The sequence below is a fragment of the Leopardus geoffroyi genome, chromosome A3, assembly GCF_018350155.1.
Source record: "Leopardus geoffroyi isolate Oge1 chromosome A3, O.geoffroyi_Oge1_pat1.0, whole genome shotgun sequence".
NCBI classification, from domain to species: domain Eukaryota; kingdom Metazoa; phylum Chordata; class Mammalia; order Carnivora; family Felidae; genus Leopardus; species Leopardus geoffroyi.
Genome location: NC_059336.1, coordinates 104,815,453 through 104,829,176, shown reverse-complemented (window position 1 = coordinate 104,829,176; position 13,724 = coordinate 104,815,453). Strand labels below are relative to the sequence as shown.

Sequence of the window (13,724 nt, the reverse complement as noted above, 5' to 3'; positions counted from 1 at the left end):
CTGTCGGCCCGTATTCCTTGCTGCCTGGCACTGCTCGCCAGCAAAGTGCCGTGTGGACTAAGATTACTTATGGGTTCAATACAAGAACTTCTCACCAGGCCGATGTGGCTACAGCCGTCGCCAAGCACCCAGCCTGCCAGCAAGGTGACAAGCCAGCCACCAGCCAGCAGGTCGGCTACATCGCGTCCCCTGCATCCTGGCAGGGACAAACCACTTATCCTCTCTGGAGCAGACACTCATTCTGCGCATGGACCTTCCCTCCTGCCCGCCCTGCTTCTGCCAACACCATCACCCCTCACAGTGTCCCACACACCATCGTCACTGACCAAGGGACTCATCTGACAACAAAGAAGTGTGGCCAAAGGCCAGCGTTTGCATGACCCGCTGACCTTATCCGGTTGCCCAGGCCCCGGAGCCGCTGGCCTCACCGAACAGTGGAAGAGGCCACGGCAGACCCGGTCCTGGCACCTGCCACGTGGTTATGCAGATGCTGTCCCGTCAGATGCTGGACGTGCTACTGAATATGCTGCTTCTCCGGCAGAACGACGGATCCAGAAGCCAAGGGAAATGGTACCAGTGGGTCCTCACGCCCCCTCGCTGCGTTTTTGTTTCTCATCGCCAATACTCTGGGTTCTGGGTTAGAGGTGTTGGATCCCAAATCAAGAATGCTTCCTTAAAGGGAAACACCAGTGGACCTGCTGGACCGGAGGCTGCGGCTGCCACCTATTTGGAGCTCCCCACGCCACATAAACCAACTGACATAGTGGGTGTTGGGTGGGCAAATGATCCTGATCATCCAGGGGAGAAGGTTCTACAGCTGCACGAGGTGGGGAAGGGGAGCGCTAGGTCTGAAATCGAGTGAATTCTCCAGGGACTTGATTAATACTGCCAAACACAGGGATAAAAGTTAGTGGGGTGTTATAGGCAGGAAGGCCAAGAGCTCAGGTCGCCTCAGGGATGAGAGTTTGGATCAGTCCACCAAGGACTCTTAACTGAGGCCTCTGTGGTGGTTTACAGACTGTTACAAATTTCCTACAACAACTCCGTGCAGAGGTAGTCTATTTCCCTTTCCCTCAAATCTGGGCTGAGCTGGGGACTTGTTTTGACCAATAACATTCAGTGGAAATGATGCTATGTGAGTTCTGGAGCCTAGGCCTCAAGAACCTTTCTGTCTTTTCATATTAGAACAGCCCCATTCAGAAGCCAGCCCCCTTGTACACTGAGACCGCTGTGCGGTGAGGAAGCCTCAGCAGCCTTGGAGAGGCAGACGGGCACTGAGGTACCACATGTGAGTGGAACCTTCTTGGCCCAGCCCAACCACCAGCTAAACAAAGGCAAGTGAATCGTCACAATCAATGCCATGTGGAGTAGAAGCGCCATCCAGCGGAGGCCCGCCTTCATGCCTCACCCACAGAAATGAGAGAAAACAAAATGGCGGGATTTGGGGCTATTTTGTTGGGTGACAAAAGGGTAACTGAAACATCCCTCTCTCAACTTGGGGTTTGGACTCAACACACTCTCTCCAGAGAAACCCTCTTCGCCAATCATCTCCCCCGCAGACTCCAACCACTCAACTTTCCATACCTTTGCTGAGGGTGAAGGCTTCAAGAGCCATGTGACCAGTTTCCAGATAATTCCTGGCATCTCAGTTTGAAACACAATGTTGTGCATATCTTGGTGCTTCAAACGCATTAAAATTCTGTCAGCATATATTTAGATATCCTTATAGATTACAGACAAATCAATTTACTTTTTTTGTCCTCAGGTCTGTCTACCACCACTCCATTTATCGGGGTACCAGTGGTGATGGCAGCTTTATGACTTTACACGGGCTTGACAGAGGCAGAAGTGTGTACCCAGAGATGGGCGCAATGGCTGAGTTGGGTCTCCACTTTGGAGGAGGGGGCAGGAGTGTGTCCGTTTGCGTGAGGAACGGTTACACGTATCACACAGGCGCATGTGGCTGCCTCTCCAGTGTCCCTACCAGAACGACAAGGGACGTGGGGGCATTCCCCGGAGTGGCAGGCAGGGCCCTGGCCTCGCCACAACCAGGTCTCCTCCTCTGGTCTTCTAGAGTTTCTGTGAACTTCCTACCAGTCTAGAGTAAATGCCTCTCTGGACAAAACGGGCCAGCCTGGACTCGGTGGTCTGTGGCCAAGACCCCAGGTTATTCTGTGGGTGGTATTACTGTGACAGTTTTACAGTTGAAGAATCCCAGTCGTACTGCCCTCATGGGGAGCCACACTTGAGGAACGGGTCTATCCAGTTGGTAGCCTAGCCCAGCTCTTGGAGGGTTGTTCTGGTATCCTGACAGGAAGGATGTTTAGATGCTGGGGAGACATGCAGAGCAGGTCAGAGTCCCAGGGTCCTCTCGTCCCTGAGGACGAGCCCCCCAGTATTGGTGAGGGACACACTTTTCAGCTGGGGATGGGGGCTCCTCCATGCGGCCTGCCCTGTGCTCCCCGACTCCTGGGCCCATCTCAGAGGCCACCACTGCAGGCTCCCTCCCAACTCCACACGGGGACCTCCACAAACCAGGAGGGACGGACGGCCCGGCACAATGGCAGCTGGTCTAACCCTTGCCCTCTTGACTCCTGGCCCCTGAGTGCCACCCCCTCCTTGACACGGTGGCCTAAGCCTCGGGCACATCCCTATGTTTTACTGGGCCTTGGCTTCTCCCCCCAAAGCTGTCCCAGAAATGTGTCTCTGACCTGCTTCTTCTGAGTGGAAAAACCCCTGACAACAAGGGTGCAGTGTCTCGGCCTTGTGGCCGCTTTCCACGGGCACCCGCTGCCCAGGACACCGCGGCTGGGCCCTGCTGAGCTCAGGGGCCGGGCAACACTGAGCGACACCTATTGTTCTCTGCACCCAGAGCCCGTGAAGTCTCCTGAAGGAGCAGAAGCGTTTCACTTCTGCACGGTTTAGCATTTCACGTGCACACGAAACCCTCAGTGTAACCGACCCAGTAGTGGCATCCTGGAGGGACACACAGAGGGCATATTTGGACTAAGGAGCTTGGGGCCGGGAGCTACGCCTAGTGGAGACAAGGGGTGCATGGGGTCTCGGCCTCTCAGTCTGTGGGGGTGGCCGCTGCCTCCAGAGATCCCTGACGGTCCCCAAGAGAGAAAAGATACGGAAGACACACATCAGGGTGGGCATCCTGCCTGGAGCACAAGGAAGAAGCTCCAGAACCCTCGCTCAGCCCCTAATATCCTGTGACCTGCGGAGTCACGTGACCTCCCTGAGTTTCAACCGACTTTCGTAAAAAAAAACGAGGCCTCTGCAGCGCCTTCCTCACACAAGGAAATAGGATCTTGTTTTTGCACGTTTCACATACCCTCGGAGCGCCTGGCGTGGTGTCTGATAAACAGGTTCACGCAGGGGAAGGCACCAGGCTGGGCCTGAGCCATGGGTGGGGCCCCCGCCAGTCTCCACTCCCCTCCACCCCCCCCCCCACACTCCGCCTCCCCATCCTGCCCCCCTGCTCACGGCTGTGACAAGTCTTTAGCAAACACATCCTGACAGCTCAGCACAGCAATTAACCTGAAAGACCCTGGCCTCCAGGAACCCGCCCCGAGCTAAAGGTGGGACCTGTGGGTGCGGCCCTCTCAGCCCCTCTCCTTGTGACCTTGAGCACACCAAGCCCGCCTCCAAGCTTGCTTTTCTCCATGCCCACCCACACTCATGGGTGCAAAAAGCCTCAGCCGGGAGGTGGCACATCACACTCCAGCCTGATGCTTCGTGCCTCCAAATTGCAAGTTGGAGATGGGGCCCAGCAGGCGTGAAGCCCCGGGCGAGGTGGGGGAGCTGGATGGAGAGGATCAGGGAGGGAGAGACACCGAGGTGCTGGTCTTGTGCTATGCCAAGAAAAGCCTGGAGGGGGCGCCTGGCTGGCTCAGTTGGTAGAACATGCAACTCTTGAACTGGGGTGGGGATCAGGGCTCGTGAGTTTCAGCCCCGCCTTGGGTGTGGAGCCTACTTAAAAAAAAAAAGAAAAAAGAAAAAAAAAAGAGAAGCCTGGGGTGTAAGGCCAGTAGGGCCTTTGAACCTCAAGCGACACAAGCCGTGTCAGTGGGAGCAGACCGACCCCGCGGGTGGACACAGCTGGCCACACCGCAGCGCCCCGGCTCACCTCTGCCCTTGGTTTCCATCCCGACAGAAAATGGAATTGTGTTTGCCCTGCTGCAGAACAGACAGCACTACAACGATGCGAGCTTCCCAGGTGAGCTGTTTGCATGAACTTTCGGCGACTTCACGTTTCTGCCACGTGCAAAAACCTATCCTCCCATCGTTGCCCCAAGAAGTTGGGGAGCACACGTGGACCCCACCTCTGTATTCACGTGCACTCGTGCTTCTGTGAAAGGCCTGAGCGCGGAAGGGGGGGAGGGGAGGGCTGGAGGCAGATGGCAGCAAGCAGCACAGATGGGCAGGGGCTCTGGGGGCAGCGGAAGGGAGGGGCTGGGCCCGTGCCGGGAGCACCCTGAGTGGGGTTGCGGGTAACGGACAGGGAGGGGCCTGGTAAGTGGCAGCCCCTTCCCCTCACACACTCCGTGGAGGTGACCGCCAGCCGCTTTGCCTGCTGCAGACCTGGGCCATCCCCTCCCCTCTCCTCCCATCAAGCCTGGGAGCCTGAGGCCATGATCCACGCCCATTCTCCGGGTCAGAGGGACTGAGGCTCCCCGGAAATCACGCAGAGAGGGCTGTCGGGGCTCAAGTCTGCCCTTTTCCTTAAAGGCAAAGCGGCAGACTCTGCTGCACGCCTCGTGCCTGTGATCACACGCGTGTGGGTGTGCACGCGTGGCTGCGAGGGGTGTGTGTGTGCGCCCACATGTGCATGGGGGGGGGGCGCACGCTTGTGTGTGGCGGAGGCACAGGTGTGTTGGTCGGTGTGCACCGTGTGGTGGGTGCGCCCGTCGGTGTGAGATCACGGGGGGGGCTGCGTGAGGCCACCTCCGCATCTCTTGCTCTGTCACGCTCAGCAAACATCAAATATCACCACGGGCAAGCGCCAGGCAGCCATTTGCTGCGTTCCCTCAGGACCACCCGCCTTGCGGCACCCCCTCCCCCCCTTCCCCCTCCCCCCCCCGTGAAGAGCCGGCCCCAGCCCCTGGGGTGCACTGGGCAGGACCAAAGAGGGGCTGGGGCGGGGCCTCCTCCTCACTGGGCCTCCTCACTCATTGCCGCCCATCCTTTTCACAGAGGACTTAGGAAGGACGCGTGAGCAGCCCAAGGTTACCCGCTGAGGGTGGGCAGGGCGAGCTGGGCCTGTCAGACTCCGACGCCTGGCTCTACCTTCCCAGTGACCTCGGTGGAATACCCCAGCGCGGTCCCGATCCTCTGTCGCCCCCTCCACGGGTCCTGCTTTGAGCTCAGTGCCTTGCTTGGATTGACCGGGAAAAGCACGAATGAACGGAAAGCGCCATCTCCCAATCTAGGCAGAGGTTGGGGTCCCAGGGTGGTCTGAGTCCTCAGATAGAACAGAGCGTACAACAGATGCCCCACCCCCACCCCCGCCCTCCTCCCAGCCCGCCCCAGCCCCTACCTGAGCCCTGTGGGGCCGCACTGGACAGGATCCACTTGACCAGGCAGCACCGCATCAGGGCCTGGCGGGTGAGCCGGGGCCTCTGCCACTTGACGCCCTCCTTCTTGCTTAGCGGTGTGCGCCCGGGATCCCCCAGGAGGCTGCCATCTGACACCTTCATCACTTCCTGCAGCAGGAACAGGCAGAGCAGCCCTGAACCCTTGCTCACTGAGAGGACCTCTGGGCCAGCCCCAGCCTCCCGGGCAAGGTCGACCTTAACTCCGCCAGCGTCTTGACCTCCAGGCGTGCATGCCCAGAGGTCCCAGCTCAGCTGGAGAGTTCCCAGGGCACTGCTGACCCTGGTACTGGTCGTCCCCTGCCCCCCTCTCTCCAGGAGCTCTCAGCCGCTGCAAGCCAGAGGCAGCTTCAGGCACATACAGTGTCCACGAGAAAAGCAGCCCAGGTGCTCCAGGATGACGGCATGACATCCAAGGCCGCTCTAGGGCTCTGGGCGCTGTGTGCCTCCTACGCACAGTCCCCTTTGGCCACACCGATCTATTTGGGGAAGACACCACTCTTCCCCATGTCAGCACAGCCCAGTGAGCCCCACCCCCACCTCAAGAGCCAGCTACCAAGTCACCTCTCCCAGGCAGCCCCCCAGCTTCTAAAACTCGGGGATCTGGCCCGTCCTTGTGTTCTAGTTCCCTAACAACATGGCTGTGCCGTGACGACTCGCTGAAGGAACTCCCGGACGAGGGCAGGGCTGGGGGTTTCCTTACTCTGCACCCTGGCTTGGCATATAGTGGGGCCCCCAGAAGGAGGGAGGTGAGGGTCCACACTCGTTCATCAAGCCCCCCATCCTGGCACAGGCCTGGTTGCTAGAGACCATCGTCCAAAAGCCCTCACTGGACTAGAGCCCAGAGACGGGAGTGGATCCACGCAAGGTCACACAGCCAAGTCAGGTTTCCTCGCTTGGCTCCTGAGCCCTCCATCTTTTTCACCTCGAGGCAAGCAGAGGTTGAAAGGAGAGCCGGGCGATCTCCCCCGCGAGGGGGCACATCGATGGAGCCCTCTACTCCAAGCTGTGCAGCCGTCGAAAGAAGCAACTCGAACAGGTCTGGAGGAATCCTAGAGCGGGGAGCCGTGGAGGGAATGCTGGGAAGTGGGCTCCTTGTCGTGTGCGGCAAGGGACGGTGGCCACGGTGGCCCCTCCGGACATCTGCTGGGACTAGTTTGCTGCCTTTGTGAGATGCCCTCCTGCTTGGGATGGCTGTGCCACGGGTGCGGCCTGGCCCATTGGGCCACTGCCATAGGTAGCCCCCAGGTTCACTCTGCCCATGACGCATGGCCTGAGTGCCAGTCGTGGGAGGAAGCGCCCCTGGGTGGGCACTAGTTCTGAGCAGGTGGCCAGGACAATGGCCACTGGGGTGGCGAGTTGGTGATATCCTTCCAGGGTCGTGGAATTTCACGCGTGGTACCTTTGGACAGTCCTGAAAAGTATGTGTCTCCCCAAATAAACAGATGTGCAACTGGCCAAGTTCTGCGGACACAGGGCCCCACACGGCCCCTGCGTCAGTCAGCTCTCAGGTGTAAGAAGCAGAGACTGACCCAGGCTGATGATAACTGGAAAGGAATCAGCAGTGGGGGGGAGGGGGGAGGGTCCCAGGCCAACCACAGTCCCCCCAGAAAGGACAGGGGCCAAGGCTTGGAAGACAAACCAGAGCAAAGAGCAAGCAAAGGGACAGCCAGACCTCAGCCACAGTCACCCCCTGGAAGAGGGCAGCAGGTCAGCCAGAGCACGTCTGCTTCTGCTGCTGGCCCCGCCAGCCTAGGGGCTCTGGGCCTGGGACCCCCCACTGGCCTCATGGCACTGCTGTCCCCAGGACCTGGAGACTGCTGTGGGGGGCCTTCTCAGCTGGGTCGCTAGTTCAAGGTCAGGAGTGGAGGAATCTGACTGTCCCAGCCCAGATCGTATGCCTAATCTCTGGCTACAAGAGGAGCCAGGAAAGCAGGCATTTGGACTTTAAGCCTCTCTCATGTCCTCAGCAGGGGCTTTCCTGAACAAGAGGTAGAAGAAAGTCCCCACAAATGTCCCCTAAACTGTGGAGTTTGTGCAAACGCCCAGGTGAGGGGAAGGGGTGTGCTGCATTCTCCAGTTAGGCAGGAGAACCCTCCAGGGGCTGGGTTGGCTCAGGGCTCCAGGAGACCCGTTCATATTTAGGGCTGGACAGTCTGCCTCCCGGCCAGCTTTTGATGAAGTGGCCGCCTAGACAGGGTGACATCCACACCCCTTATCCTGATTTCTGGAGCCTTCCCAGTTGCAAGTGCCGTCTCTTATAGTCACCCTCCAAGCCACCTCCCCAACACCCATGCTCAGCAACGCCCCCTACATTTCCTTCCCTACTCCAAGGCTTGCCCTGGCAGTGAGAGGGGTCAGTGGTGCCCAGAGCCGCAGCAAGGGTGAGCACACACCATCCTGGTGGGGCAGAAAGAGGGCGTGACAGGGGTCCCCAGAGGTCTCCCAGTGCCAGGGATGCTGCGGGAGGTCCCCTATATGCACATGCACACGCCCATGTACACACAGGTCCTGCCCAGGCTGTGTCAGAGAAGCATCCTCTCCATTATTAATGATCTTATTCAGGAGAGAAATGGCCTCAATGAATAAAGTCTTTATTTCGGTCCGGGAGCGGGGAGGGGGCAGATTGGCAGCTGGTGTTTGGTTACTTCATGAATTCTTTGCTGTAGGCTCTGCAGCTGGGGTCAGCGGAGAACGTCAGAAGGAAACACTGCAGTGAGAGCATCAGAGCCTCTGTTGGGATCAGGAGCTACCTGCTGGGACCCCCTCTGTCTCAGGACAGTGCTGGTGCTGGCTCCTCATGGAGCCCCCCGCTCGTCACGGGGATTCTGTCCTGCAGCCCAGGCCTAACTAATGTGGGAGAGATGCAGCCTGGGGCCCAGGGTTCTGTCCTCCAGGGAAGGCTGGGAGGGCCACAGGCGGGGCTGAGACCTCCCTTTGTGCATTTCATACTGGGCCTCAAGGTCATGAAAATCCCACGAGGTTGGCAACGCCACTCCTGTCTTAAAGATGAAGAAACTGGGGCGCCTGGGTGGCTCAGTCTGTCCAGCGTCTGACTTTGGTTCGGGTCGTGATCTCGTGGTTCGTGAGTTCGAGCCCCGCGTCGGGCTCTGTGCTGTCAGCACGGTGCCCGCTTGGATCCTCTGTCTCCCTCGCTCTCTGCCTCCCCTGCTTGCACGCTCTCTCTCCTCTCTCTCTCTTTTCTCAAAAAATAAACATTTTTTAAAAACAAAAATAAAGATGAAGAAACTAAGTCCAGCAGAAGTTTGGGGGCATGCCAGGGCCACACTGTCCTTGGGGTATCTTGGTATTGGTCACAGGCTGTACTGCTCAGGCTTCCTGGGGTCGGGCCCTGGAGAGGCCTTGGAAGTTGGGGAGGGATTCCCAAGCCGCCTCACCATGTCAGACTAACAGTCTGTGAATGTCCCGATGCCCTCCTGGACTGAGGAGCCCCAGTGTGTGTGTTCTCCCTGGTGCAGAGAGTTGGGGACAAGAGTGGCAGGAGCCTTGTCCCCTGAGCCTGTGCCCTGAGCTCTGCTTAGGAGGGAGGAGCCCTATGATGGCCTTCCCCTGTGAAGTGGCTGAGGGGTCCTCGCAAGGAGGAGAGGAGGGGCCCACAGTGACTGAGACAGGGTATGGCCACAGGCCGTGGACTGAGCCCATCAGACCTTGGGGGAGGGCAGGAGGAGGGACAAATGACCCAAGTGACCGCAGGCCATCCCCATGAATCTTTGACACCTGTCTGGGAGAGGGCCCGACTGGGCTGTCAAGAAAATTAATGGCCACCCTGGGATCTGGAAGCTCTCAGGCACAGAAGAGAGGGAGCCCTGAGAGGTGACATATTACCACCCTTACCCCAAGCTGCCTGTGTGCTAAGAGGTGACAGAATTGAGGAGAGCTGAGTCAGTGAGGAAACTCCAACACAAATTCAATCCCCTCCCACCCCTGCTAAGGAACCCCCCCCTCCACCACCCCCACCCCCCCCCCCCCCGTGGCTTCCGCTGCATTTCACACAAAACCCCAGTGCCTTGGGCCTGTCTCCAAAGCCCTACTCAGGCCCGAGCCCTGCCTGCCCCTGGACTTCCTGTCTCATCTGCCCACGGCCAGCCTCACCGTGCTCTGTGCTCTTTACACATACGGGGCAAGTTCGCACACCACCTTCGCACCACTGGCCCCTCCACCTGCACCTTCTATCCAGGATCTCCCCATATTATGTCTCACAACCACATGTGATTCTTCAGTGACGTCAGTAAAGCTTCGATTGAAACATATTGCCATATATACAAAAGAGAATACATATATATGTGCGTGTGTGTGTGTGTGTGTATACGAAAAGCTCAAGAAATATTCACAAATGACTGGGGTGAAAGTCCCCTCGTGCTCTTCATAATTCACATGAGAATTTCTCTCTTCCCACTCTTGCTTGATCCTGGCATCATTTCCATAGGGGACAGAACCATCCCTCCATCCTCCATGGGCCCCAAGGGGTGGCCAGGATTGGGTGACAGGGACCAATGAAGCCAGAAGACCTGTGCCCCGAGGTCACACAGAGTCCCCAGTGGCACATCTAGCACATGTGGGTGTTCTGGGCCACATCCCAGAAATGGCCCTAGGCTGGCCCTAAGCTGACCCTGGGGACCTCAACCTAATTTGAAGTCCACAGGGTCCCTCAAGGGCAGAGACCACAGGTGGGCAGGGTCATTCCCTGACAACTCCGCGCTGAGACAGCTCCTGTCCAGCCAGATGGGTCAGGAGCAGGTCTTAGCTCACTTCCAAGTCCAAGTCTGTGAAGAGCAAGGGAGGGACAGAGAGGACATCAAGCTGGCCATGTACTTGCTACGGGCCAGGCACTGGGTTTGTGTAGAGACGCGTATGTGATGCTCACATCAACCTATTGAGGTTCCTTAGACCCTCCTCCAAATCACCCCGCTGAAGGCCAAGTCCTGTAATAGGCTCTTTCTCACACCCTCTTACCAAGCTTGCCTGGCTCCGTGCGGTGTGTGTGTGTTCTCTCGCTCAAGGTCAATGAGGAGTCAACCTAACTGTTCAACTTGTCCTGGTGGCTCTGGCTGGAGGTCCGGGTTCCAAGGGGTGGGGCTGTGCCATTGGGCACCTGGGAGAGGCTTCCCTCTGGTTTGGCAGAGGTGATGACTTAGACTCGGAACCCAGACCGCCCCTCTACCTTTACCTCCTTTTTTTTTTTTTTTTTTAAATTTTTTTAATGTTTATTTATTTTTGAGACAGAGAGAGACAGAGCATGAATGGGGGAGGGTCAGAGAGAGAAGGAGACACAGAATCCGAAACAGGCTCCAGGCTCTGAGCTGTCAGCACAGAGCCCGATGCGGGGCTCCAACTCACAGACCGTGAGATCATGACCTGAGCCGAAGTCGGCCGCTTAACCGACTGAGCCACCCAGGCGCCACTTTACCTCCTTTTTTATAGAGATGAGGTGTGGCTCCAGCTCAGAGTCCCAGCAGGCCGTGGGGATGGGTGGGGGTGGGGAGTGGAATTCGGCGCTGTTGCTTCATGGCAATGTTATGGTTACCTTCTACTTCATCAACAGCTACCCTCTTTCCATTTACAATAACCATTTCAAGATCCCCCTCAAGGGGAGCCTGGATGGCTCCGTGGGTTGAGCATCTGACTTCCGCTCAGGTCATGATCTCGCAGTTCATGAGTTTGAGCCCAGCATCGGGCTCTGCTCTGACAGCACACAGCCTGCTTAGGATTCTCTCTCTCCCTCTCTCTCTCTGCCTCTTCCCTGCTGGCTTGTGCACGCACACACTCTCTCTCTTTCTCAAAAAATAAACATTTTAAAAATAATCATTTTGTATTAACTATATATTGAAATGATAATATTTACACTGGGTTCAATAACATACATTAAAAATAATTGCACTTTTTAAAGAAAACTTTCTTTAATGCGCCGACCTGAACATTTAACACAAACCTGTGGCTCACGCTACGTTCCCATTGGCTAGCACTGTTCTAGATGGTTCTCAGACCTGCCGGTTGGAAGCTTTGGGACAGCCTCCTCCTGCCAGGGCATACCCTGATCCTAACTCCTCTCTCCTTCTCAAGTCCCAGCTAGGGTCAGTGAGATTTGTTCCAGAGAGGTGGCCCAGTGGAGTATGGAGGAAGGCTGGGGGACAATGAAGGAGGAGGCCAACTTGCGGGGCTGCCCGAGTCCGGGGGAGGAAGAGGGGGTGTTGAGCCAGGCCCAGGCAGTGGAATGGGTTGGGGGGTTGGATATTAGTGGGTATTTAGGATCTGCTATAGATGTGGATAGTGGTGGGGGGAGGCGAGGTGACTCCTCAGTAACTATGACACCTATCACCATGGAGACGAAGAAACAGACCGACCCCCTCATGCCTTCCAGCTGCCCCAGAGTGATATCTGGACTTTCCACTAGGAACACCATCACCTGAGAGTTTTCACCACACCGCAGAGAGGGGCCAGATCGTTTTAAATAAACTACAAGAACCTGGGCCAGCACATCTCACCTGTGACTCCCCACTCCCTGTGGTCAGCTGCCCTGCTCACTGCCCCGGGCACAGGGGACACAGCTTCATCCTGTGGGGACCCAGCCCATCTGGTCAAGCCACTAGGGGTGCACCCAGGTGAGACCTTGAAGCAACTACTTCTGTCTCCGTGGTTCTCATCAGCTGGGCTCCAGAGAACCCCCGAAGTGAAGCCCAGAGGCGGCTTGGCAGAGGTTGCCTGTGCGCATGGGGAAGCATGTTGGGGAGGGGGGGTTGCATGGCTGGAGGCAAACCCCAGTTAAAACATCCAGGCTCCCTCCCTCCCAGGTCATGTCATACAAGGAAATGCACGGGCGAAAGACAGACCCCCAAATATTTACAGACATTTATGGGTGAGAAATAGCATGAATGGTCGCATAAGGAGCACTGGGACCCACCGGATGCTGGCTTAGAAGGCACGCTCAGCCAGGGAGGGGGATGTCAGGGAGGTTAATGTTATTTCAGCCCACCAAGTACAGTGGGAAGAGGTCTGCAGTCAGCCAGACAGGAACTTGAATCCCAGGTCCTCACCTCCTGGCTGGGCAGCCCTGGACAAAGTACTTTACCGTGCTGAGCCTCAGTTTCCTCATCGGTAAAATAGGGATGATAATAATATGCCTTTATAGGACCGTGGGGAAGGTTAAATGAGGGAACATACACAAAACCCCGGCAGGAGCACGGTTATCAATAGTCTTCATCCTTCTGATGCCGAGTAAGGTCTGCTGCCCAGGGCAAGGGTCAGGGCCAAGCGATGGCCCAGAGAGATCCAACTTGCTCTGCTCAGCTGCTGCGCATCAGAATCACCTGGCAGCCTCTCCCACATCTGGCGGCCTGGGGGCCACATTATTTGATTCAGTGGGGCCTGGGCTGCTCTATTTTTTTTTTTTTTTTTTTTCAGTTTATCTATTTATTTCGAGAGAGACAGAGACAGCGCCAGTGGGGGAGGGGCAGAGAGAGAGGGAGCAAGAGAAGATCCCAAGCAGACTCAGTGATATCAGTGCAGAGCCGGATGCGGGGCTCGAACCCACGAAGGAACGGGAAGATCATGACCTCAGCTGAAACCAAGAATCTGACGCTTAAGCTTAACCAACTGAGCCATCCAGGCGCCCCTGGGCTGCTCTATTTTTATAAAGCTCCTCAGTAGATTTGACAGTGCAGCCAAGATTTAGAGGGCTCATCGCACCAAATGGGAAGTTCTAGACCTTGTCTGTGGGAGGAAGGGCTCTCAGGTTCTCAGTCTCCCTCCCCGCCTCCCTCCTAGGAAGGCTGCCTCAGGGCCAAAGTCTGGGTCAGCTGGGGGGATACGGAGAGCTGCTCAGATGTGGGGCTGATTGCCCCCCGCCCCCAACCCTGTCCTGGGGACAGCAGCGCAGGCGGCTCACTGAGCAACCACTCCTCATTGCTTGCTCTATTTCCATCACTTGAGACAGATGGCAGGAAATGGCGGTGGGCGTCGTGTCGTGCAGGCCCCAGGGATTTGGGGTGGGGAGGCTTTGGGGAGCCTCGATTCTCCACCCACCCCTGGGTACCTACAGATGCAGGCCAGGCAGCCAGCCTTGTGAGGGGGGAGCTGAGACTGTCCCGAGTCCCTGCCAACACTTGCACA

At 57.2% G+C, this 13,724-nt stretch overlaps 1 protein-coding gene across 1 annotated transcript in view; it reads right to left on the bottom strand.

Annotated features, from left to right (window-relative positions):
* KCNIP3 (potassium voltage-gated channel interacting protein 3) overlaps positions 1 to 13,724 on the bottom strand; it is an 86,003-nt gene that overhangs the window by 67,731 nt on the left and 4,548 nt on the right. Inside the window, exon 2 of the mRNA XM_045446969.1 lies at positions 5,543 to 5,708. Within this exon, the coding sequence (XP_045302925.1) occupies positions 5,543 to 5,708 (166 nt within the window). The remainder of the gene's footprint in view (positions 1 to 5,542; positions 5,709 to 13,724) is intronic.